This window comes from Genypterus blacodes, unplaced genomic scaffold (assembly GCF_046128005.1).
Source record: "Genypterus blacodes isolate CSIRO-AG114 ecotype Tasmania unplaced genomic scaffold, CSIRO-AGI_Gbla_v1 ptg000064l_1, whole genome shotgun sequence".
NCBI lineage: Eukaryota > Metazoa > Chordata > Actinopteri > Ophidiiformes > Ophidiidae > Genypterus > Genypterus blacodes.
Window position 1 is genome coordinate 3,282,662 of NW_027466876.1, and position 24,839 is coordinate 3,307,500.

The 24,839-nt window shown below is 45.5% G+C and overlaps 3 protein-coding genes across 3 annotated transcripts in view; all 3 read left to right on the forward strand.

Annotated features, from left to right (window-relative positions):
* Window positions 1–11,403, forward strand: part of LOC143004071 (nesprin-1-like) — a 32,558-nt gene extending 21,155 nt beyond the window's left edge. Inside the window, exons 5-27 of the mRNA XM_076154913.1 lie at window positions 168–188; window positions 440–532; window positions 1,371–1,552; window positions 1,689–1,885; window positions 2,321–2,433; window positions 4,413–4,520; window positions 5,001–5,138; window positions 5,410–5,574; window positions 5,669–5,781; window positions 5,888–6,056; window positions 6,182–6,278; window positions 7,639–7,844; window positions 8,208–8,372; window positions 8,460–8,612; window positions 8,702–8,845; window positions 9,027–9,203; window positions 9,292–9,450; window positions 9,702–9,866; window positions 9,993–10,127; window positions 10,403–10,564; window positions 10,704–10,912; window positions 11,009–11,117; window positions 11,233–11,403. Coding sequence (XP_076011028.1) covers window positions 168–188; window positions 440–532; window positions 1,371–1,552; window positions 1,689–1,885; window positions 2,321–2,433; window positions 4,413–4,520; window positions 5,001–5,138; window positions 5,410–5,574; window positions 5,669–5,781; window positions 5,888–6,056; window positions 6,182–6,278; window positions 7,639–7,844; window positions 8,208–8,372; window positions 8,460–8,612; window positions 8,702–8,845; window positions 9,027–9,203; window positions 9,292–9,450; window positions 9,702–9,866; window positions 9,993–10,127; window positions 10,403–10,564; window positions 10,704–10,912; window positions 11,009–11,117; window positions 11,233–11,403 — 3,351 coding nt within the window. The remainder of the gene's footprint in view (window positions 1–167; window positions 189–439; window positions 533–1,370; window positions 1,553–1,688; window positions 1,886–2,320; window positions 2,434–4,412; window positions 4,521–5,000; window positions 5,139–5,409; window positions 5,575–5,668; window positions 5,782–5,887; window positions 6,057–6,181; window positions 6,279–7,638; window positions 7,845–8,207; window positions 8,373–8,459; window positions 8,613–8,701; window positions 8,846–9,026; window positions 9,204–9,291; window positions 9,451–9,701; window positions 9,867–9,992; window positions 10,128–10,402; window positions 10,565–10,703; window positions 10,913–11,008; window positions 11,118–11,232) is intronic.
* A 170-nt stretch (window positions 11,404–11,573) lies between these two features.
* Window positions 11,574–15,074, forward strand: LOC143004079 (nesprin-1-like; the record flags this gene model as incomplete). Its single annotated transcript, XM_076154928.1, has 10 exons — window positions 11,574–11,729; window positions 11,882–12,046; window positions 12,281–12,421; window positions 12,554–12,714; window positions 12,797–12,962; window positions 13,419–13,646; window positions 13,777–13,875; window positions 13,982–14,169; window positions 14,700–14,823; window positions 14,916–15,074. Coding segments are annotated over exons 1-10 (1,578 nt in total), but the record flags the coding sequence as incomplete, so codon positions are not given.
* Window positions 15,075–15,223: 149 nt separating this feature from the next.
* LOC143004072 (nesprin-1-like) overlaps window positions 15,224–24,839 on the forward strand; it is a 70,808-nt gene continuing 61,192 nt past the window's right edge. The window contains exons 1-16 of the mRNA XM_076154915.1: window positions 15,224–15,356; window positions 15,468–16,123; window positions 16,295–16,474; window positions 16,598–16,751; window positions 16,943–17,101; window positions 17,651–17,833; window positions 17,923–18,024; window positions 18,609–18,812; window positions 19,238–19,445; window positions 20,648–20,760; window positions 20,891–21,096; window positions 21,187–21,348; window positions 21,457–21,736; window positions 21,906–22,078; window positions 23,279–23,588; window positions 24,089–24,253. Of these exons, the coding sequence (XP_076011030.1) occupies window positions 16,044–16,123; window positions 16,295–16,474; window positions 16,598–16,751; window positions 16,943–17,101; window positions 17,651–17,833; window positions 17,923–18,024; window positions 18,609–18,812; window positions 19,238–19,445; window positions 20,648–20,760; window positions 20,891–21,096; window positions 21,187–21,348; window positions 21,457–21,736; window positions 21,906–22,078; window positions 23,279–23,588; window positions 24,089–24,253 (2,679 nt within the window). The 5' untranslated portion in view covers window positions 15,224–15,356; window positions 15,468–16,043. The remainder of the gene's footprint in view (window positions 15,357–15,467; window positions 16,124–16,294; window positions 16,475–16,597; window positions 16,752–16,942; window positions 17,102–17,650; window positions 17,834–17,922; window positions 18,025–18,608; window positions 18,813–19,237; window positions 19,446–20,647; window positions 20,761–20,890; window positions 21,097–21,186; window positions 21,349–21,456; window positions 21,737–21,905; window positions 22,079–23,278; window positions 23,589–24,088; window positions 24,254–24,839) is intronic.

Sequence of the window (24,839 nt, forward strand, 5' to 3'; positions counted from 1 at the left end):
TACCTGCATCACCTCAGGGATGCCGCAGCACCTACCATCTTCACAGTCAATGAGGCATGTCCTTGCACTCGAACACATCTTGACTATGCCTCTAACCGCTCTCTGTCTTCTCTCCTTCCCTCCCTCCCCCCTTCTCTCCTCTTCTCATTCTCTTATCTTCCCTCCAGTCTGCCTACAGAGGATCTCCGGTCAGTATAATTCATCACTGCTGCATATGATACCGTTCTGGCTTGTCCAGGATGAGGAAAAGATAGGGTCAGGATTATCTGCACCCAGTAGTGCTGAGGATTACATCCACATATTGTTCATTTTGTGTAAACATATGTCCAAGTCTGAGCTCCCAGATTGAGGGAAATTGTGTTTATGTGATCTGATCACAATTATTCACACTCTGGTCCCATTATGAGATGTTTTAATGCTGCGTATTGTTTTGTCACAGATCAAACTAGTCAACATCAACTCAACAGACATTGTGGATGGACGGCCATCAATTGTCCTGGGTTTGGTGTGGACCATCATCCTTTATTTCCAGGTAAGATTTCACAGATTCGTAGTGGAGATAATCTTTTATTAATGTTTCCAGTGTGCATAATATTGTACAATGTATGTTTTATGGTCAATCCCCAGTAAAACTTGGCATACAGTATTAACACTGTATCGTGGCTTTATTCATCAGGAAGAAAGAGGAAATGTATGTTCTTTGTAGCTGAGCAATTTCAATGGGGAGAAATTTAAAAATCAATCTTCAAATTCATCCTGACAGTGAGCAAGACAAGCACAGATGAACAAGCACAGATTAATATCATACAGTCTCTCTGCAGCATCAGCACGCTCGTACAGGAGATGGTTTCCATTCCACCGAGCATAAAGATGTTACAGGAAATACACAAGTCTCAAGAAATGTCCTCATTCATTTCGAGACATATTGATGTAGTTTATTACACAGTGGTGGTTATGGATTTTTGGGAATTCTGAGGAGCCAGTTCACTGAAGTAGATTATGTGTCCATGGTAACAAATTCCCAACAATAGTCTAGAATGGAATAGAATTTGCTGGGCTGCGCTCTGATAATATATCTTGGTATTGTTGTCCTAACTCATACACATATTTCTATTTGTCCACATGGATGGTCTACATAAAGAAAGCCCTGAGCTCAGAGTGACTGAAAATACATGTATATACAGTTGTGTATTATTGAACAATGTGTGAATGAAACATCATTCAGATCAACAAGTAAACAAAATTACAATGACCAAAAATTGAAGTGAATGATAGTCCGAAGAGATTGGAAGCTGATTATTTTCCTTTAAAGAATCCTCAAAATTCCTTCCTTGTGTCTTGTCTCTTTCCCTGTTTCCTGTTTGCCACAGATTGAAGAGCTCACCAGTAGCCTCCCAGCACTCCAGGCCTTGTCCAGCAGCACTTCCTCTCTGGACAGTTCCACCAGCAGTACAGAGACCACCAGCCCGCCAGTGAAGAGGAAGCCCCTCCCCCTTATGCAGGGCGGGGCCAGGACGGCTTTATTGAGATGGGTCCAGCACACAGCCACCAAGTATATTGTCTTTCTAGAAAAACTATATATGATTAATACAGAGTATACACAGTATAATGTGAGGATGAAATGTTTTTCGTTTTTGTAGTTTGTGTGTTGTGACATTGTGACGTTGTGATGCTTTTGTCCTTCCTAGGCGCCTGGGGATTGAGGTGAGGGATTTCGGTCCCAGTTGGCGGACAGGTTTAGCATTCTTCGCCGTTATCCTCGCCCTCCGGCCCAACACAGTTGACATTGAGCTTGCATGGAGGCGCCCCAACCGAGAGAATCTGCAGGAAGCCTTCTCTTTGGCTGAGACTGAGCTGGGCATTCCGCAGCTTCTTGACCCAGAGGGTAAATAACATTTCAATTGGTGATACAAGAGAATCATTAGACTTTTATTTAAACCATTTTCTGACCTGCAACATAATGGGCTCAACCTCTTCATTTCCCTTTTCTTTGTGTTAAAATATGCAACGTCACACAACACTATAAACAGCTGTACATGTTATTTTCCATAATGATATGAAATATATAACGTTAACATTCACTTCAGTATCTTCCCATCATATATTGCTTCTCTGCCAAACACCATCTGTGCCCCTTCACGGCCGCCCTTCAGAATGAACTCTGACAAATCAAGCTTGACATCAGTGTAATTAGGAAGCATTAGGCCATGGCAGTGGGCACCCTGAAACCAACAAACAAAACCTGGAATGGATTTCTTGTTCATTTAATTAAGATTTTGAATCACAATAATAACAATAACTTATTTCTCTCTCTCCTTAGATGTAGATGTAGACAAGCCGGATGAGAAATCCATAATGACATACGTGGCCCAGTTCTTGAAGCATCACCCTGACAGACAGCAGAACGACACAGAGCGACAGGCAGAGCAGGAGGTATAACTCGCTGTCAGATTTCTCTCCTCCTGAATCCCTTGTTAAGTAGCTGGTTTTGCATGTTGTGTCTCCTCTTAAATGTCGCAGGTGCAGAGTGGGTCATTCCAGTAAAAACTTTATCATTTAAATGATAATTAATACATTTTCAAATCATCATGCATTCATTTTTACATGTCGAGCCTTTTCCTACAACATCATGGGTCATTTGCTGTCTTGTTCATACACCACACTGCTAGGCTAGCGCTACCTGCCCTCCTCCATGCCTCACGTCTAAATCACAGCAATGTTTCAGAGTTTCCATGGTGTCAGGAAGCTTATGTGACAAGAAACTGAGTCCTTGTGACGTTCTTCAGCTACAGCATAATGACCACCAGTCCCGTCACAGTTACATGGTGAACTCCATTAGCAATGAAGGCCCTAAATTGTTAAACTATTTGGCTAAAACGTTGGTTTAGCATCTTGTGTTTGGTAGAAAATGGAGTCTAATCAGTACTGACTTTTCTCATATTTTATTTAATGAGCTAGCAAACTTGCTGTGTTTTTTTTGACTGAAATCTCTAAACTAGCTTAAATGTTATGCGGTCGCCGCACACTTTGTGACCTTCCTGTCGCTGTTACTAAGCTTTACAGCAGCAGCTGTGTGCTCTTTTGTCCTGAGGGACATCTGTAATATGACCACACGAGAACAAGTGTCACAGTCAATAAAATAAGCAATAAAACATTAATAATAAAAAAAACGTACCCCAAACCTGCTGTATGCTAATCCAGCTAGGCTAAAACAAACTCATTTCATTTCTGTGACTCAGTAGGACTGGCAGTGACGGTGTCTTGTTGTTTATGTCTTCTTTCTCTTTCTCTTCATCTCTCTCTCTCTCTCTCTGGTGTTATTGTGTGCTGACTGCTTTTCCTGTGGTGGTGGTGGTTGTTGTTGCTGGCCTCTGCCCCACAGCGCGGTCTTGCCCCTCGAGATATAGAGGAAATGTTGGAGGTAGGTTATATAGTAAGTTAAGATCCCTAGAGCAGGTTTTCCATCATTTCTCACAGCCCAATGCCATTAGCGCCATTGCATCCATCCATGGTTTCCATATAAATTGAGTTAAAGCTTATTTTTCCTGCAGTTTTATTGAATTACAGTAGCCCCGCCTACTGTACAGCGTATAGGTGAGATTAAACGTGTTTCCTCCATGTCAAAATAGAGCCTGTATGCTAATATTGGCACTTTATCATACCTGATGTGATATATCTGCCGCTGGGTTTTCCGAGCCATGATAACAAAAGGAAGTCCGGTATAATAAGATGTGATATTACCATTTATTAAGGTTTCCACCAAGCGCTATGGTTGCCGGTCCCATTAGCATGACAATGACAGCCCCTGGCATTGGCCGTATGCACTGATACAGCATATTTGATGGAACGCTTGTGCATAGCGGTCGCTAACACAGTCTGGATGTGGTGTAAAGCTGCACTTACCACTGTCACACTGTTCACACCGCTGATGAGTGTTGCTGTGGTTGCTCACATTCTGTGTTCACACTGACAGTTTGTGCTGAATTTGTTTATTCTCTTTGTTAACTGGGGCTTTAAGCTCTAAAACGGTTGTAAAGATCTCTGTATGGACTACATCTGGATGGAATTATCATCATGGCTACTTGAAATCCAATGACTGTTAGTAGGAAGACTCAAAGTGTTGAGTGTTTTTGGCAGCTGTGAGTTTCTGATGCTTTGTCCTATGAGAAGATTCAGAGATCATGTTTAACAGTACATGCTCTGCCTTCTCCTTTTGCTTTTGTTCTCTTCTCCTCTCACCCATCTCTCAACTGTCTCCCTGGCTTATCATTTCTATCTGTCATCCTTTTTTATCTCCATATTTTCCTCCTCAATTCCCCTGTAATTCCCCTGTGTTTGTTTCCCCCGCTTTGCACCCGTCTTTTTCCATGTTCGGCCACCCGCCGCTCGCTCTTCCACCCTGGCCTCCCCAGAGAGAGCAGCGCAAGGGCCTGAGGGAGCTCAAAATGTGGCTGGACCAGTTGGAGAGAGATGCAATGCAGGCTCAAGCTACCGAGGGCAATCTCACTCAACAGTACCAGGTTAGTGTGTGAGTGAGTGAGTGAGTGTGTGTGTGTGTGTGTGTGTGTGTGTGTGTGTGTGTGTGTGTGTGTGTGTGTGTGTGTGTGTGTGCTCAGTTCAAACTGGGCACCCTGGGCACAGACGCTTCTATTATAAGCATAATGAGTGGAATTACACTGTGGGGATCAGGCAGCAGTTGTCATATTTTGATTCAACCTGGCTTATTCCACCAAGCCTGGGGATATATTTCATATTCAGCAGCATGCATGTTATCCCCATTTCTTTACACATTATTCAGAGGAGTCGGAGAGTGGAGAGCCAGAGCAGGGGGGGCAGGTTTCAAAGTTAATTAGCCAGTTTTTTGTGAGTGCCTGATAAGGTGTTAATTGCAAGAGTATGCGACATGTGATCTCGCACTTGTTGTGGCGTCTGCATGTGCTGGAATTGTAACATATTTAGAACTGTGAATCGGGATCAGATTGCGCCTCTCCCTTTCCCAGTTGTTCAAGAGTCTTCACGTACAGTTAGAGCTGCGGAGGAAGCAGGTGGATGGAGCGTTGCAGTCCACTCAGAAGGATGGGATTCTGACTGTGGATCAGGCTCTGGTCAAACAGGCCTGGGAAAAGGCTTCTAATAGGGTGAGAGAAGCAGGAAGCACCATCAGCCACACTCTAGATTCACATTCTTTCAAAAGACAAGATGAAAAGAAGGCAATTCATTATAATGTGTTTTTCATTGCTTTTGTCTGAGTTTCCATCACGCCACAGGCAGTTTTCCGTGAAGCAATCTCTTGAATATAAATATCTCCTCTCAAACAAAATGAATAAAAAACCCATCAAATGTAAAGAACTTTCCCTACCAGATGTTCAGATTCTTTCCTTACCGTCTCCATTCTTTTCCTCATGCCAGCTGCTGGACTGGCACCTGCAGCTGGACAGATCTCTGCCAGCTCCTCTGGATGTGGTTGGAGCATGGCTTCACCAGGCTGAGGGAGCTCTGCGGCAGGAGATCGCCTTCCAACAGGCGCATGATGAGACGGCCAGCATCGTACGCAGAGCCTTAGAGCAGCACAAGGTCAGTGTGGAATGACATCATCTTGAAAATATATTTCTGTGTCGGTGTTTATGAGTATTTGTGTGTTTGTTTGTTGGATTTATTTGTGCTGTAGGATGTGTTGAAGAGTCTGGAGAGTCACCAGCAGGTGTTTCAGAGAATCCACAAGGACAGAAGTGTTGATGGAGTCCCTGTTCCCCCTGACCAGCTCCAAGATATGGCCGAAAGGTACTAACCTCAAATATATAGTCCTCGTTGAGTATTAACCTGGTATACAGTATGTTATACGACACAGATCCAGTATTGGATTTATAGCAGACTTTGTCCTTTTTAGGTTGAACTTTGTTTCTACAACTTCCAGCGTCCACTTGTCTAAGATGGAATTCTTGGAAAACAAGCACCACATGCAGGCCTTTCTCACTCTAGCCGAGTCCAAGCTCAAATCCTGGATCATCAAATACGGCCGGCAGGAGTCTGTGGAACTGATGCTACACAACTATATGGTAAGTTCAGCCTTCTGATCACTTTGCACGCGACATTCCGGAAATCTAATGTTGTTTTCAGCTTTCCCATTGTGGACACTGACCTTTCGTTGACGTGGGATGATATTTGTTATTTCCCTCTTCAGTCATTTGTGGAGAAGCAACGTTTCATTGAAAATTACGAAGCTTTATTCCAGTCCCTGAAGTGCGCAGCTGAGGCCTACGTCAGCGCTGACAGCTCGGGTGAGTGTTCAATTTATGATTGATGATATTTGCCAGTAATACACAAAAATCCTCTTCTTCATGTTCTTCTTGCCAGTTCACACCTATTCATGCGGAAGTTACTGCATTCCTATATTTTTTTTACGTGGCTTTCATCTGAAATACGAGTGGATACCTCGGTTAAATCACAACACTGAGTACGATAAATATTTCACTACTCTTCGCTGTATCCCGTCTTCGATTATTTTCACCTGCCAACAACGCAGTAGCCAGTGAGACATTCTCCTCCAGCAACTCGGTCTTTCCCCTGTCTGGCTTTGCAGCGAAGTAGAGGGGGGAGAGAGTCTGCAGGCTACGGCTAAATGAGGTTCCTCCACTCGCAGCGCTCAGTGGGGAATACGACCCCATTTGCTAGTTAGGGGCTGCTCTACTTCTGCACGTCTCTCTGGGCACAGTCTGAGCTAGCTTGTTGGTTTCATTAACTTTCAGGGTTGCGCCGCTTCAGGGTATGCAGAGCAGAGAAGCGAGGTGTAGCGAGGAATCGGGGAAAAACATCTTGGATTGGTCGGGCCCATAAATGAGGCTCTCTCTCTCTCTCTCTCTCTCTCTCTCTCTCTCTCTCTCTCTCCCACCTGCTGGTAGTCAGTGCCCTGGGCTCTGATTGGCTGGATGGGAGATAATTTGGATCTCACTCAAGGCTTACTTTAGGTTGTAGCAAACTGAGGGAGGATAGGATGGGAGGGAGGGAGGGAGGGAGGATAAGGAATCAATTTCTGACATTTACAATTATTGCATTAGCCGGTTGATGTGCTGATTTGAAACTGGATATTGCTTTTGCAGCCCCTCACTTACTGATGATCATTTTTTAATCTGTGGTACAAAGCGCAAGGGACTGGAGAGTTTGCACTACTTTTAGTGAAACACTCAAGGCAAACATGCTCCATACATACGTCTCTGTTGCTGAGAGAGTTTTCCAGGTCAAAGATTTGTCTGAGAAATCCTTTAAAGTACAATGTGTACTATCTGGGCTCCGACAACCAGGATAGCTGTAGCAGTACTCACATTAGGAATAGTTGTAGTATAGTAGTAGTATAGTAGTAGCAGCAGTAGTAATGATTGTTCCAGTATTAGTAGCAAAAGGTTAGCAGTAAAAGTAATACTAATATAATAATAGTAACATTAGGTGTATAGTAGTAGTAGGGCTGGTAGTAGTAACAGTAGTGTTATTTTAGTAGTAGCAGTGAAAGGAGTACTAGTAATACTTGCACTAGTAGCAGTAGTACGATGTAAGTAACAATAAAACATAGAAAATATAGTAATAATAGTCGCTGTTGCTGCCATTGTTGTAGTTGTGGTTCATTCTGCGTTATCTCTCCACCAGCGGATGAGGGGGAGATGGGAGTGCGCAGGTTCATGCGGGAGGTGGTGACCCAGTGGAGAAGCCTGTCCATGGAGGTGCGCAGTGTGAGGAGCATGCTGGAGGAGGTGCTGTCCAACTGGGAGAGGTACAGCTCCACCGTGGCCTCCTTACAGGCCTGGCTCGAGGACGCAGAGGCAGCCCTGTGCCAGCCAGAAAACGCCAAACGGGTATGAGAGAGAGAGTTGAAGTGAAGAAGTACACACAGTTATTTATGCTGTAGAGTGGTAGTAATCAAATATACTTCATTTTCAAGCATTCAGTGTAATCCTATTAGCGGTTTCCACTCAAGTATCAAATCATCTCCTTGACTTACAACATCCCACTAAGGATATTTCAGTTGTGGCATTGCCATGGTTACCGCACTGTCACACTCACATTCCCGCTAAGGATTAGACAGCTAATTACCCCAGTTTTATGCTCTTGTCTTTGTTTCTTTCTTTGATTATCTGTCTTTGTTTCCTTTTGTCTTTGTTCATTCGCCTTTGTCTTTTGTTGTTGCGTCTCCTCTCTCTCTCTCTCTCTCGTCTCAGGAGTTTTTCAGGAATCTCAGCCACTGGATGGATCAGCACGGCGCCATGAACGATGCGGGGAACTTCCTTATTGAAACATGCGATGAAACTGTGTCGCTCGATCTCAAGCAGCAATTACTTCTTTTGAATGGCCGATGGAGGGACCTCTTTGTCAAAGTCAAACAAGTAAATGAATGTGGAAGAACATATCAATATGTCAACACTTTGCATTTTTCGGTGTAAAATCAATCGCAAATGTTTCCTTTTCTGTAGTTTGCACGTGCGGATGAGGTGGAGAAGTGGAGGAAGGACCATCTGAAGGCTGTATCAGCCCTTAAAGAGCTACTGGACACAGCAGAGGCCAAGCTCAGTGCTCCCGTCCAGGCGTCCTTCCTCAGCGTTCGAGCCTTTCTGCAGGAGGTGGAGGTGAGGAAAGCAAACCACCTTTACCAGAATTAATTGTGAGAGTTCAAACATGTCTGAATTTACCCTTTCCCTCCACAAAAAAACCTCAGAATACCAAGCAAAAGGTCACTGCCATGGAAACACAATACAAGCTGGCTGCCCGAAGTGCTCAACTCCTTGCGAAGGATGCACCACAGGATGAGGTTGCCAGGGTCATGGCAACTATGGCAACCGGCAAAAGCCAGCTGAGTAAGGTAGGAACCATCAGAGGGAGCGCAGTGTGTGTGTCTCTCTCTCTCTCTCTCTCTCTCTCTCTCTCTCTCTCTCTCTCTCTCTCTCTCTCTCTCTCTCTCTCTCTCTCTCTCTCTCTCTCTCTCTCTCTCTCTCTCTCTCTCTTCTCTCCATCATGTTGTTTACACCTTTATCCATTTCCAGGTGAGGGAGCAGTGTCCATCCATAGTGAGGGAGTGTCACACCCTACTGCCTCTGCTGGAAGAGATGGAAAAGCACATTGCTACTTTCTACCAAGCCTTGGAGCGGGCGAGTCGTATCACCTCGGCGGCGAGAGACCCAGAGACGCAGGCCCTGACCCAGAACAAACACAAGTGGCAGGTTAGACACAATGATGATGAAGATGTTGTCATGCAAGTGCTGAACCGCACGCGAGTATCTATTGCGTTTTTGCCATTGTTTTCCTCAGGAGTTGTTAAACCAGCAACAAGGCTGTAAGCGTTGTTTGTCGGTGATCGAGAGAAACCACCACACCCTGCAGAGGGCGCTGTCCACCAGTAAGGTGCTCCGAAATTTTGACCTTTCCCTTCTTCAAAAGAGACTGGTTGAGATACAGAGCTCAGCACAGGTGGGTGTCATACATGTATGTGCACACGTACACACAGTAGAATGCCACACAGAAATTGCATTACCAGCCACGCCGATTATATTAATGAGATTACAGCAGCAGGATAGCACCCAGGAGGCAGCGGCGCAGATTAGCATTACTCATGTGTCTCATTATGATTTTGCTTGATGTAAGACAAATAATGTAATTATACAACATTGCCGGTGAGGCCAATCACTCTCGCCCTGCCCTCAATCCATTCCTCCTCTCAGGCTTTGCAGAAGGAGGTTGGGGAGTGGCGAAGGCAGGAAGAGGCCAACAACTGCCTGAGGAGGAGGTTTGAGGACTCACGTCAAGAGCTGGAGAGAGTGCTGAAGATTGCTCAGGGCTGTCTGCGAGAGACCGGAGACGCTGAGGAATTACTGAAAAAACACACTGTGAGATTAAACCTGTAACTTCCTGCTCTGAATTAACCATGTAGCTGAGGGATACATATCATTTAAGCATTTACACCAAAGAATTCCTTCCCTTAGAAATTTCTTGTAATTGCACTCTCCAAACAGGAATTTTTTGCCCAATTGGACCAGCGGATGCTGAGCGTGTTCCTGAAAGCATGTGATGAGCTTACGGACATCCTACCAGAGGAGGAGCAGCAGGGGCTGCAAGAAACTGTCCGCAAGCTGCACAAACACTGGAAGGTCAGGGGTCACCACGCTTCTCAGTCTCACTAATTACTGAATATCCCTGGAGGCACATAGCCAATACTTCATTAACTTAACCATGGAAAGCTTTATCTTTGATAGAGTTCCTTCAAGTCAGGGTTCCAATTAGCCTAGTGCATCCTGAAACCCTTGCCATGTTTTCTTCTCTCAAGGGGAGGCTTTGTTTCTGAAGATCAGAGGTGGTACAATATTGTCCCAGACTTCATGCATATCAGGAATTACGTCTCATTCACTGGACTGTATTTTTGTAGGACATCCAGGGTGAGGTGCCGTCCCACCTGCTTTGTCTGAAGGTGGAGGTGGAGCGAAGTCATGTTGCGGTGATCCTACAAGACTGCAGGGCGGAGCTGGACAGAGAAATGCAAGTCCTGTCTGGCACCTGTACCAGTGAGCGAGTGATCAAAGAGCACAGAGTGAGCCTCGGAATTTGGTGGAATCTTAAAATCAGATTAAAGCAGCAGTATGAGTGAATGAAAGGCGAAGTCACTGAACATCAGTGTCCTCATTGTGGGGCCTTCAAAGTTCAACACTTTTCTTCTTTGTCACCTGCAGACTTTCTTCAGGGAGCGCCACCCTCTGACAATTTGTGATAAGAGGATTAAGAACATGGAGGATCTGTGTCACAAATTGCCTGACAATGCCCCAGCTTGCAGAGTGCTTGACTCTAGCAGGAGAGCTGTTGAGGAGGTTACAGAGCTAATTAAGAGTGCACACCTCAAGCTGGAGCATCATCCTGATAAATGGAAGGAATGGAACGAGAGGTACTTGTTGACAAAGACACATACTCACTCTCTTATAGCAAGCGTCTTTGAGTTTGTGTGCTGAATTGAGCTTGACTTTGTTGTTTTTCCCTTTAGGTTCTGTGAGCTTTCAGATTGGCTCTCATCTCAGAAGAGGCAGGTGAGGCTCCTGAGAGAGACGGCAAGAAACTCTAGTCATCAGGAGCAAGTGGACGCTGCTATTCAGGTGAGCACATTTCCATAAAGGCTCTTGGTTTAGGCTGCTGTTCAGAGCAGATTGTCCTCCCTCATCATTCGTTTTGCATTTACGCAGACCTGTTTAAGATATGAATTAATTTCAGGCCCTGCAGGAGGCAGTAGAGGGTCGAGAGGAAGACTTGTTGTGGCTCAAGAGTCGTCTTGTTGGGCTATCTGAGGTTAGCTCTGAACTGGAGTTACAGAGACAGAGAGCAGCCCTCGCCAAACTCTCAACCGATGTGAGGGGACTCTTCTCATCACTCTGTCAGGTATAATGTGTGAGATGTCCCAAATGTTTCTGTCTTCGTCCTCCCCAAAAAGCCACTTCGACTGATGCTCAGCTTCTCTCTCTCTCTCTCTCTCTCTCTCTCTCTCTCTCTCTCTCTCTCTCTCTCTCTTTCTCCCTCTCTCCCTCTCTCTCACTTTCTGGTAGTGGGGGGAGGAGGGCTCTGCTATGTTGCAGTGTGAGGAGCTGAGGGAGGAGGTCCGTGGTGCTCTGGAGGAGGTCCTGAGAGCACGAAAGGAGGCTGAGGAGCAGACCAGCATGATCCTGGATGCCGAGGACCTGGAGGAGGCCAGGCAACTGTACCTTATTTATCAGGTGTGTGTGTAATTTTATCACCAATATATCATAGAAATTATACATTACAAAAAGGATTATGGTTGATTCTTTGGAGTAAGCATTCCTTTAAAATAATGCATTTTATATTCATCGTTTTTTCCTTAAGTACCGTGTCTATGTATTTATTGCAGCAACACCTGAAACACCTGCATGCAAATAGAAGGGAGGCAGAGCTTTTGGTGGCCCATTGCCGGCAAGTACAAAAAGGGGAGGGGCTTAGCCAGTCGCTACAGGAACTGGAAGGAGCTTTCAGAGAGGTCGACTGTAAAGCAGGTGCAAAGGAGCACAACCTGCAGGTATAATGGATGATTGTTATTACAAATCATTGTGCTCATATTGACATGTGTGCAAAAATGTGTGTGAAAAGATTCCCATCAATATCATTCACAAATATTAATATACTGTAAGGTCCAATTAGAATTTTATATTTGATTTAAAATAGGCGTGTGTTCCTGCAATGTTGTGTGAGACATCTAAAACATCTAAAATGAATTATAACTCTACCTACCCGATTTCTTCATCATTTTCAGGCCACTCTGAGTGCCTGGCAGGAGTTTGAGGCAGAGAGAGAGACAGTGTGGAGGTTTATCAGCGACACCAACAATGAGCTCCACAAAGAGCTTCTTTTCAACAGCCAGGGCAGCCTACAAGCCGAACTGCAGCACAACAAGGTCTGTGTGTGTGTGTGTGTGTGTGTGTGTGTGTGTGTGTGTGTGTGTGTGTGTGTGTGTGTGTATTGACCTGCATGTGCATCGGTATGTGCCCCGTGCTTCCTCGTGTTTAATCTTCATTCCCATCTACAGGAGCTCTTGATAAGGTTTGAGCAGTGTGCTATACAGGCTGATTTCCTCCTGGAGAAGTCGGCAGATATTCAACTCGGTCCAAAGACTCAGACTCTTCTCATACAGCAGGCTCAATCCACCAGAGAGGCAGTGCAACAACTTCAAGACCACCTCAAAAAGAAGTATGCTGTTTTGTACATTGTGACAGTAAAGATAGGACCGGAACAAACATACGTACAAATCTCATATATTTGTGTCTTACAGTGTTGTCCAGCTGGAGAGGACGTGTGTGGGTTGGGAGCGTTTCAGCAGCGAATCAGAGGCATTCTCATCTTGGATCGTGGAAAAGGAGAAGAACCTAGAGGCCTTAAACCCTTCCTCCTCCTCCTCCTCCTCCAATCCCCTGGACAAACACATCAGTATAGTAGAAGTATGTGATGCAATTCCTTTTTATACAGTATTAGAGGCTGTATTATATGTCTTACATGTATTATATGTCTGTATTATTATATCTGTATAATATTTGTAATATTTGAAAGTGTCTACTGGCCTTGTGTGTGTAATGTATCTCAGGGGCCTGAAGGTTATTAAGATTAAGATGAAGTAAAATGAAAATGTAATCTTTCCCAGAGGGGAAATTGGGTCAGTGCTGCTGCAAAGATTTGGATATGGAAAAATTTAAAAATAAATAACACACGCTGGAGAACAGATAATCCCATGTAGCCTGACAACATCTCCAAAAACTGAGATAGCAAGAATTCTGGAAGTTCGGAGACAGATTTGATTAGTTACAGCTTCCGTTAGTTTCAGCCCAGCATTTCTAAAAAACAATGTTTGTATCCGACTCTTCCCTCACTCTCATTCTTCCCCCATTGTGTCCCTGCAGGAGGTGGGGGAAGGTTTAGATGAGAGAAGAGCAGCGTTGGTCCGCATGGAGGCAGAGTGTGAGGCCCTGTCAGGGTTTGTGACCCCCGGGGAGGCCGGGCAGATCCGAACACGACTCGTCCAGATGAGACGCTCGTGGGAAGAGCTGAAGGAGAGGGTAGAGCAGCTGGGTGGGCGCCTCAATCAGAGCGCCTCCTACAGGCAGAGATACAACGACAACCTGGAACAGGTATGATGGTACAAAAGTCATTTTGGGGCAACATTTTTTGTTATTTAGAGACTTTTTACTTAGTAGTAGGAGTATTTCATGTCTTTGTAGTGACTTTGCATAGATTCTGATGGTTTCTCGTCTTAATCAGGTCAAGAAATCAATGAGTGATCTCAAAGAGAAGTTGGACTGTTCAGTAACGTATTGTACATCATCATCTGAGACCTACAAACACCTCCAGGATCACACGGTAAGAAAGAAGTAGTAGTAAGTAGCCTAATACATTCTGCTCCACTGTATATAAATGTTCGATCTTTGTATACATATGAAGTACATGGTATTTGCTTTTGTTGCAGGAGGTGTGCCAGTGTGTGGAGAAGGTGAAGCCCAGACTGTTAGCTTTGTGTTCAGCTATGAAGAGGCTTGGAGAGGGCAGTCAGCTGGAGGAGGAGGTGGCTAAACTCCAGAAACAACAACAGGAGTACACGGCAAAGGCCACAGAAAAGCAAGCAACACTAGAGAGCCTCCTGGCACTGTGGCAAAGGTACGACAGCAACACATTTTGATCCAAATCAATTAAAAACCAACAGTAAAAAACAATTGGCTGAATGTCAAATTGTCCCCGATGCGTCCCCATGTCCTTGTGTCCTCTGTGACACCCAGAGGAGGTGCTGTCTAATACTGCAGGTGTGTTTGTCACGTCAGACATGATGGAGAACAACCTGTGTGAAGTGCAGTATGACACCACTTCCATTTCACTCAATCCTTTTTACCAGTGTGGGTCTTTGTGTACATTTGTAGGGTCAACTAACATACCTTTAATCTTATATGTTCACCCAATAGACTCGCTGAAGTGATCGTTTCTACTGTGTGTGTGTGTGTGTATGACAGATTACTTGCAGGACATAGTGGTCTGGGGAAATCTGTGTGCGTGTGTGTAGTAATTTAATCAGGGACACCAATTTACACTTGTCATTCTCTGAACGTGCAGAGAATGTATGCTGAACGTGCAGCATAAATTGTCTTTGATTTGACTTGTTGCCATATTTTTGAGTGCTGTCATTGTATTTGCAGGTTTGAAAAGGAGAGTTACTCAATCAAAAGCTGGCTCGATAGGTGTGAGTGTGTTTGCTGTCCGGACACCCAACTGCTCTCTGTGGACAAAGTCAGGCTTAGAAATGAACTGCAAAATGTCCAGGTAAATAAATCTACTTTAATAATAGAATTTAAAGCAGACATGGTTGAGTTTTGGTTGAGCCTCACCTGTTCTATCACATGTTATCTCTGCAGGAAATGCAGAAGGAGACTCCATCCTATGAAGCTCTCCTCCAGGGTCTGGTGAATCTGGGCCTGTGTTTGTACCCCACAGCGCCTGAAGCACGAGTTCAAGATCTCACTCATGATCTCACACAACTGCAGGAGAGATGCACAAGTCTGAAGAACAGCATGTCACACAGGCAACTATTCAGTTTACTACAGATTGATTCATTGCTTACTTCATACATTACTTATTATTATTTGTTGTTCTTGTTCATTGTGTTGTATTCCTCACCCAAACTGCCTCACTGTCTCTGTAGGCTCGTGCTGCTGGAGTCCCAGCTGTCCCAGCTGAAGCTGTTTGACCAGGCACTGGTGACTCTGTCCCACAAGAGTGAAAACTTCTTGTCTGACCTCAGAAGTAGTTCCCAGGTTGATATCGCTGACCTCAATGCTTCACTAACTAAGCTCAGGGTGAGAAATAATAGTTTTTTAATGAAGAATTACATCACTCTAGTAAATTTGTATTGATTACTTTTGAAGCTCTCTGATTTTAACATGTCTAATTGAATCATTTTGTCCCAGGAGCATGAGGCAAATCTGCAGGATCAGGCATCGCTGAGAGAGACGCTCCAGCAGAGAGAATCCTCCCTCCTTCTCTGCTCCACCCCAGAGGCCCAACAGCAGCTCCGGGGCTGGAAGGAGGATTGCCTACAACCGCTCAGTGAATCCCAGCGCCTGTTGCTCCTACGTAAAGAGTGCCTTACTGAGCTCAGGGTGTTCCTCGAGAAACACGGAGCAGCAGCTAAGGCTGTGCGACGCCTACATGAGGCAGTGGAGGGCAGAGGGAGCTGGGATCGCTCCAAAGCCGAAGAGCTGCACCACGGTATTGTGGAAGTGGCAGCCAACGTAGCCCGGCTTGAAGCTCGGGCGGTGGGGTTGGATGGGCAGCTGAGCAAGGCTCACCTTCACCTGTGTGGGACAGAGTGGCAGGGCTCCAAAGATGTTAGTAACCCTCGGGGGAGAACGTCTTGCAGGGGACAAGCTGTGGGCCTCACCTTGGCTCTGGAGGAGGTACAGAAAGGTGCGGGATGGAGGCAAAGTGAAGCAGATGCTTTAGGGGCCCTGTGGAGCTCGTTTAGGGAGAGGAGGGAAGGGGTGATGAAGAATCTGAAGAAACTGGAGGAGGAAGCTGGGCAAGAGGCGGCCAAAGAGAGCTCTGTGCAGGCCTTTCAAAACAGGTATTTGCATGGTTGTCTATCCACCACAAGTCACTCAAGATGCAGTGATGGACAGTAATTCAGTAATACAATAATGAGCCCAGACTAAGGTGGGCAAATCCCTTTTCCCTGAAAAATTGAGATGTCATTTGTTGGAACTCGGCTGGTAATCCTCATTGTGCTCCCTCCCAGGCTGCGGTTCTTCGTCCAGCTGGAGGATGATCTCCGGTCCCTGCAGCACTCCCATCAGTGGCTTGAGGAGAAAGGAAGCCAGCTGGCCCGGAGAGACAGTGACCTGGCCGGTGAGGCTCGGAGGGAGGTGGCGCTGGTGAATACAGTCTGGGAGAATGTCAGGACGCTGATCAGCAATGGGTGAGGATGGATTAGAAGGAGGGATTTTGACTTAAATCTTTGTTATAACTGTTTTTTAATTAAATTTCTATGGCCATGCTTTGTGATGTTTTACAGCTTTTGTTTGTCTCTTTGCCTATGTAGCCAGGAACAGAGCGGGGCGTTGGTAGATCTCCTCCGTCAGTTTCACAATCTGAAGTCGGTTCTCAGCACTACCGTGGAGTACGCCCAGGCCGTCGCTCACAACCTGCCCGACCATAATCACAGTGCTCTGGAAGCCAAGAGGATTTTCACACGGGTCAGAAACTCCCAATACATATTGACCTTTGACCTCATCAGTTTATAGTGTCACCGTTTTCAAGGATAATATCTTTCCAAGCCATTCAGTTCTCTCAGAAAGTGTAAACTCTATATACCTTGCCAGTTTATAGCTCTCCCTCTAGTGGCTGCCTGCTGTTACTACTTCCTATTTCTTTTTTTTCTTTTCAGCATGAGACGATTCAAGCTGAGCTGAGAGACAAGCAGGAGGACATGGACCAGCTCATCAGCACCACAGAGGACCTGCAGAGAGAGCTGGAGAAGGTTCCCCACGCTGACACCGGCTCCATCCAGAGAGACATGGAGGCATTACGGGACCAGTGGCTGGAGGTGAGTGGCGTTTGAAGTGGCTGGTTTGACATCACAATCATACAGTGTAAGAAAGCCATATTGTTGTTGTGTTGTTCAGCTTTTCACCTTTTATTACATGAAGGCATCGTCCTGATCCTCACACGTCATATCATCCAATTATGTCTGAATAACAATGATCTCAAGCTGAAGGAGCATTTACAATCGTAAAAGGCTTTGGCAAAACGTCTTCCTGTTGAAACGGTGCTGTTTTAACGATATTTACCTCTTGTTTGTTTTTGCATTTTCTCAGCATGCAGGATTTTAACAGGCTGCTCAGCTGTCAGAAATGAGACAGCAATATAAACAAGTCTAGACACGTTATCTACTTTCCTGTTTGTCTCTCACATCTCATTCCCACTTCTGTCAAACCAATTAAGTCTCGCTTTCCTCCCCATCCTGCAGCATCCTTTGTCAAAATCAAATTTAGAGAGACGGTGAGACAGGAAAACAAAGATGAGGAGTGATTTCGGTTGTTATTACTTTGCCTTTTATTTCTGTTTATTAAGATGTGGTGTGTCCTCCCTTCAGGTCTCAGAGAGGATTCAAACCAATACAGAGAGGCTGGGCTACTGCGTTAGTCTCTGGGAGGACCTGAAGACCACAGAGCAGGACATCAACCAGTGGACCGCCGTCTCCATCGCCGATCTCACCGACGCCGTCACCAATCTCAGTGACAAGCAGAAGACGGAGGTCCATCTCGCCACCTTTCAGGTCCGCGCACATTGGGTAGCTGTGTGTAATGCTCAGCAGAGGGAGCTGTGAGCGGGCTGTGATTTAACACACGCGGTCTTGATCCACAGGCTGAAGTTGAGAAGAAGGAGCAGCGGCTGGACTGCTTGCAGGAGAGAGTGACGGAATTAAAGGAGTTGGCCAAACTTCAGGAAGTCCCGTTACAAATGCAGGTAAATGCAACACAAATACTGAGAATCTGATCCTTTTGCATTGATCCTGTATTGCTTCTCTACTTTATGCACTTAACACTTAACACTTGTTTATCAGCGTTGTTATTGTTTAACCCTCAACCCTGAATAAATCTGTATTTTGCATTGAATTTCATATTCATAATCGGAAGCTTAAGTATGATTCATGATAGCTTTGTTATTTTTGTAAGTAGTTCACCGTTTGCAGTTTAAAGTAAAGCGAATGTATCCAGTGACAGATGCAATATGGGCCATTATTTAGGCCAGCACACTGTTGGAACAAGGCTTGGCGGCCATATGCGCTCTAATTCTTCTTCTCTTCTATTTGTTATTGTAGAAATGTGTGATTCTTGTGAAAGTCTGTTAATATATCGTGGATTTAATACAACAAGTATATTGTACAACTCAAAGGCAGAAATTGCCACATAAGGTGTTTCATTGTAATGTGCTACCCTCTGCATGTTACACTGAAACAACAGGAGGAAACTCTGTGCAAATCTCTGTGCGCATGTGATTTGTTACTTCTTCATTCTGTTCAATGCGACTAATGTCTTTGGTTTAACCAGGTGCTAGAGTCGGACCTGAGGAAGAAAATGTCTCACGCCCAGGAGGTGTTCAATCAGGCCAAACACGCTCTGACCTACTTCAGCTTCCAGAAGCAGCGACTGGAGGACCTCATGTCCCAGATGGCCGAGCGGCTGGAGGGAGTGGAGGGTTCGCTGTCTGACCTCACTGAGGCTACTTCACCAGAAGACATTAACACAGTGAAGGTACGGCTGAGAGAAAATCACTCCCTTTACTTACACCGGAGATTAAAATTGAATAATTGATACCGGTAGCTTTTATATTTACATTAGCTAATGTGGCATATGGTGTGAATAAATTGATCAAGAACTATCTTATTCACAATTTCATGCTAAAATTACCTAAATGGATGCCCTCATTAGCATTGCTACTTTTGTTTAATTATTATAGCAACCATAACAGAAAAATCTGCCCTGGAGGGAATGGATAAACTTTTAAATGTATTTATTTACTCATCCTTGAAGGAGAAATTCAGTCCTAATTCAGCCAAACTCATTGACAGAAGCAGACATAGAGCTTCCCTCTTCTTGTTCATGGACACTTCAGGAGGATAGATAGATGGACTCTGCCTCTCTCTGCTTGTCATTCTCACCTCTCGTCACTTACACAGGACCTGCAGATCGTGGTGCAGCAGCAGCGGGCGGACATGGACTCGGCGAGAGAGGCTCTGAACGCCCTCTGCAGGTCGTATCCCTCTCAGGAGCTGTCACGTCTCTCAGCTGACCTCACCTCCATCGCCAAGCGGACAGAGGCTGTGGCCCAGAGCTGCGCCAAGACCAGAGGCAGCCTGCAAGACGAACTGCAGCTCCACTTCAATGGTAAAGGATGTGGATGATTCTGTGATCCCAAAGCGCCTCAAACCCCCCTCAACCCCCCCTTTCACCAGACTATGGTTTTTAGATCCTCCTCAGGATCATGACCTGTATTTATTTATTTAAAGGTGCTATTTCGTACTCTCTCTCCCTCTCCCTCTCTCTCTCTCTCTCTCTCTCTCTCTCCCTAGCTCTGTCTCTCTTGATGATCCATCTTGACATTGTATTGGGATTCAATTATATTTTATTTCAGTTTCTGTATTATTACGTGTCTTTGTAATTTATTTATTTTCACCCATTTGACTCAAAGTTTCTTCCTTTTCTCCTTTCATGTTAAGGGCTATTGGGACTTTCTCCTTGTCTTTCTAAACAGCTTTGGTTCCTGGCCCAGCCCAACTTCCCATTAAGCCAGTGGTTCTCAAACTCAAACCCGGGCGCTGGCGCGTGAAAGCGGGAACCGGGAACGTCTGTTGCCGGCACACTTGCGCAAAACTTGTTCCGGGTCCCCCTGTAACCAGAGGTTTCAGGGGGAGTTACAGGGGGGGGCCAGACCCACTGGTTGTTTCGGAAAGGGGTCCCGGTGGCCAGAAATAATCTAAAAACAAAAACGTGTTGTCCGTGCCGTTCACGGCAAGTTTGAGAACCACTGAATTAATGTGTTTTTATTTACTTCCCTCCCATATGTGGTGAATCACATATTGTAACAATAACTGGATTCAGACAGACACTATAATGGGGTAATAATGAGAAATAAGCAATTTATTGACACTTAAGGTAAGATGTAATACTGTGCATTACTTCATGATACAGTGTCATCTGTTCGCGGTGGTGGTACGGCAGACTTAGTCGTGATTATCCTATATGTTTCCCTTGAGGATACTCAAACCGCCCACTACAACCTGCACTTCATTAACACACGCTGTCTCGTACGCTGATGCACTACCGTTGCTCAGACACACACCTGTGCCTCGGAGAGTAATGTTGCCCTTGTCACGTCGGCCCTCAGGGGAGTCGTTTTGGGCTTGTTGCCAAGGCAACCCAGTGCTGCGCTGTGCGGACACACCCACACACTGCATCTGCCGCAACACATCCCTGTCTGCTCTTCTCCTCCTCATGGTTCCCTCACACCCATTTGTTCTCTGCTTTCCTTCACTCACTCATCTTTAACTTGGTAACCTATTTTTTTTTTTTTCTTTTCTATCTACCAGAGCTCGTCCAAAACTTCCACTCCTGGCTTGGGGATCTAAAGTTGGAGCTAAAGGAGTGTTCTAACCAATCAGGAGACGTTGCCATTCTTGAAGCGAAGTTGCAAAGGTTGAAGGTACTATTTCAAATCATACTCGTATTCTTCTCTGTATGAAAACCCCCTGAAGATCCAAGAGATCGATGGGTTTTGACTCATCAGCATTCAGTGGGACTGCATCCTTTTCCCCCCCTTGCTTCCTCCACAGGTGTCAGTCGAGCATACGTCAGAAGGTGAGCAGCGTCTGTCTCTGGTATGTGAGGAGGCAGAGACACTCCAGCTCCACCTGCCAAAATCTGGGGCTTCACAGGTCCAAGAGCATCTCTCCTCATGTCAGAGGGGGTGGAAGAGCTATCTGGACTATTGCTCCCAGAGCCAACGAGACCTAGGGGAGAGTATTGACCTCAAGAAAAAGTGAGTTGATGTTCCTGTTGTGTTTTGCGTTTCGGGAATATTTCCTCTCCTCTTATAATCTTCTGTCCTATCCTGCTCTGTCCTTTCTAGGTTTGATGACTGTGCAGACAATGTAAGAGACTGGCTGAAGCAGATGGAGATCAGCCTGAACAGTGACCCCTTTCTGGGGGAGGAGAGACAGCAAGGATCCCCGGACAGCACTGAAGAGCTGGAGAGGATGGAGAACCTTAACAAGGAGCTGCTGGCAAGAAGGTACATGTGGTTGTGTGAAGGTCGTAGCATTGGCATCACTTCACATCCCCCATCAGCTGTTCAATAATCTGACATGAACATTAACGCTCAACTTCTTCCTCTTGCAAGGGATTCTATTGAGCGTCTCAGCCAGGAGGCCCAGTCTCTATCTGAGGCAGGGCGGGGGTCAGGAGGAGAGGCGAGGGTGACTAGTCAGCTCCAGATGGAGCACCAGGCCCTGCTGAAGGCAGCCAGGGAGAAGCTCAGATGCTGCCAGGAGAGCCAGGCCTTTGGGGAAACGCTCCAGAGTGTTTGGGCTTGGCTAGAGGAGATCCAGGAGCGACTGGGTACGGTAGACAGCACCATGGGGACCAAACAGGAGTTAGAACAGAAGCTGGAGACTGTGCAGGTGAGAGGACATGCATGAAGTATGGATTGCAGTTGCAGTTGTATCATGCACTCATTACATTGTTAAGCTGAACCTCTATTGCAGTTGTTGCCGTGAACACAAGAGGGGACTGTTTGCTCGAGCTTTCATCCAAAATCCAGCATCTAAATCCAGTTCACTGTTTGCACAGGATATCCTGCTTTTGAAGGGGGAGGGGGAGGTCAAGCTGAACATGGCAATGGGCAAAGGTGAATTGGCCCTGCGCAGCTACGGGGCGGCCGGCCAGGAAGTGGTCCGCTCTCAGCTTCAGGAAGTGGAGGATGCGTGGGCCACACTGCTTGTGACCGCCATGAGTTGCCACAGGTAGAGACTACACACCTTCAACTACATGGCAACTTAATGGCATCAAAACCAACATTAACTTCTATAAATCACTTTCATACAGCATAAATATCAGGAATGAGTACTGCTTTGTAATTAACATTCCTGCATATTAACTAAAAGAGGTGGTGTGAGCTGTAAAATGGTCCTGTTGTTTTGCTCCTACACAATACTGGGACTATTTATCTATCCGTGCCCTAAAACGTCTCTGTTGTGCGATCAGGTTATGTATCGTGAGAGATTGATGTCTTTGCGCCATAAATTTTTATTAGGTTAAGTGTCTAATGAGAAGTATTTGTCTCATTTTGTAAGCGTGATTGATGCGTCTGATTTAGCGTTTTTGTGTGTCCTTGCATGTATGTGGATGTACGCGCATGTGCGTGTGTGTGTGTGTGTTTAATTGAGCAATTATTGCCCCTCCCATCTAAAATAAATTGATCTCATTAGGGATTAAATGGTGGATGGCAAACGGTGGGGCTCACATGGGGTGTGTTTGCCTTTTATGGGGAGAGAGAGACGCAGGAGGCCAGAGGGAGCAGGTGAAGCCGGAGCATGTGTGGGGATATTTGGTGTTATTTGCGTGTGCAGGGGTAACAGATGGCAAGGGAAATTGTGTGTGTGTGTGTGTGTGTGTGTGTGTGTGTGTGTGTGTGTGTGTGTGTGTGTGTGTGTGTGTGTGTGTGTGTGTGTGTGTGTGTGTGTGTGTGTGCGTGTGTGTGTGTGTGTGTGTGTGTGTGTGTGTGTGTGTGTGTATCTATGCCTGTTTGTGTTGATGATAAAGGGGGGAAACCAGCATCACACACAATATAAATAAATCTTGGTTAGGAGCTGTTTTAAATATGTACGCTGCATCTGGTTAGCACATTCTGTAGGAAAACATTTACTTACATTTCATTACATAGACTGAGTTTACAGTGTTTTATTTCTATAAAACGAGAGAAGTATTAAAATCAATGTTTCCCATTATGGTTTAATTAACTGTATATACTATTGATTTTGAAGGGATCAAATCTTACTGAAAGCAATTATATTATATTACTAATGTCTATAATTGAATCATCCACTTTATTAATCTGGTTATTGTATTTATGAATTGATCGTCCTTCATTTAGAGCTGTATCTTCAAACCCCAACCACATGTTTGCTCAGATTAACTAAACCAATCCACTGTCTTTGGTCCAGTCGGCTGGAGTGGACGGTGTCTCAGTGGGGGGGATACCTGGACAGCGTCGCCCAGCTGCAGTGCTGGATGGAGGCCGTGGAACGAGAAGTATGCGCCCCTCTCACCCCCCAGCCGGGCCCCAGGGAGAAGGCGGCCCAACTGGACCGACTGAGAGCCCTGCTGGCTGACCTGGAAGACCACCATGTGGCGCTGTCCAGTCTAGAGGAGAAAGCCAGAGAGCTGTTCAAGAAGACCGGCGACGCCAGCTTTAACCACGGCGCCCGTACCCAGCTGCAGGCTCAGTTTGATGACCTCACAGCTTTGGTCGAGGTACAAAGGATGATTACTTCATAGATGCATACCTCCCCCAAGGCTGAGTGGTCTCCAATTAGGACTTGGTTAGACCAATCAACCTCTATCTCCCCAACAGGTCTTGTTCCAAAGAGTTGAATTGGTGGTTTTATAGTGCCACCATCAGGTTGATTGAGTATGCATGCCTGCCAACTTTGCTGACAGTAGACAGATTTCATGAGATAATTGCACATTTTGAAGAATGAGTCACGGCCACTGAAGTTTAGCAGCCAATTATAGCAAAATTAGCATAGGAAATGGTGGGAAATGTAGTTAGGGCGTTGCCTAAATGGGTGTGGCGTGAATATATCATAGGATATATGTTTGAGAGATTAAAAACCACAATGTGAAAGTGGTTATTACAGCACCACTATCAGACAGAAACATGTAATGAGTTCTTGCCCGATTCAATCCATGTTAAAAATGTATTACATTACAAATGGTGTTTAAGTGTTTAACTGTCTGTGTCCGTTCTGTAGGAGCGCGTACGGCGGGCACAGGCCGTGGTATTGGAACATCAGGAGTACCTGGAGGCCGTCAGGGAGCTTACCGATTGGCTGATGACTGCAGGAGAAGAGCTACATCACTGGTCTGACACATCAGGAGACTCTGCCTCCATCAAGAAGAAGCTGTCAGAAGTGAGGGTAAGGCAGAATGTGAAATTACATAACAACCCCACACTCAGGAAAGAAGTCTGCAAGAGGAAATGTTAAACATGTCTCAGTTAGAACGCAGTAATCCTAAAGAAACAGAAGGGAGGGGAGACTCAGAGTAGCTGGACACACAAGTGACAGACGTTTGACTTCACAGCACGTCCTGAAGTGGATTCACTGTCACTCATTACTGCAGCTTCTCCCAGTCAAGTACACCCAATTGAAATATATTGAATTATTTTTTACCGCATCCCCGCTATCCTGCAGCAAAACAGTAATAATTCATTGCGGTCGTAGTGACAGGTGGCAAATGTCTGTGGGTAGGAGTTTGTTACAGGAAGCTGCTGTGTGTCAGTCATAATCACATCTCCGCGCTGTTTTGCCACGGAGCTGTGAAACTATACCCAGTCGCACCTTCAAGGTGTTATTGCCGTTATCTGTTGCCAGGGTAACTGATTTGTTGAATTATCTGAACCTATCTTATCTTAATGGACTCCTGCGAGCACAGCGGTCATAGTGGAAACACAAAGAAGAAGGAAACATAATTGGTGTTCAGTTTGTTCCCATATAACAGCCA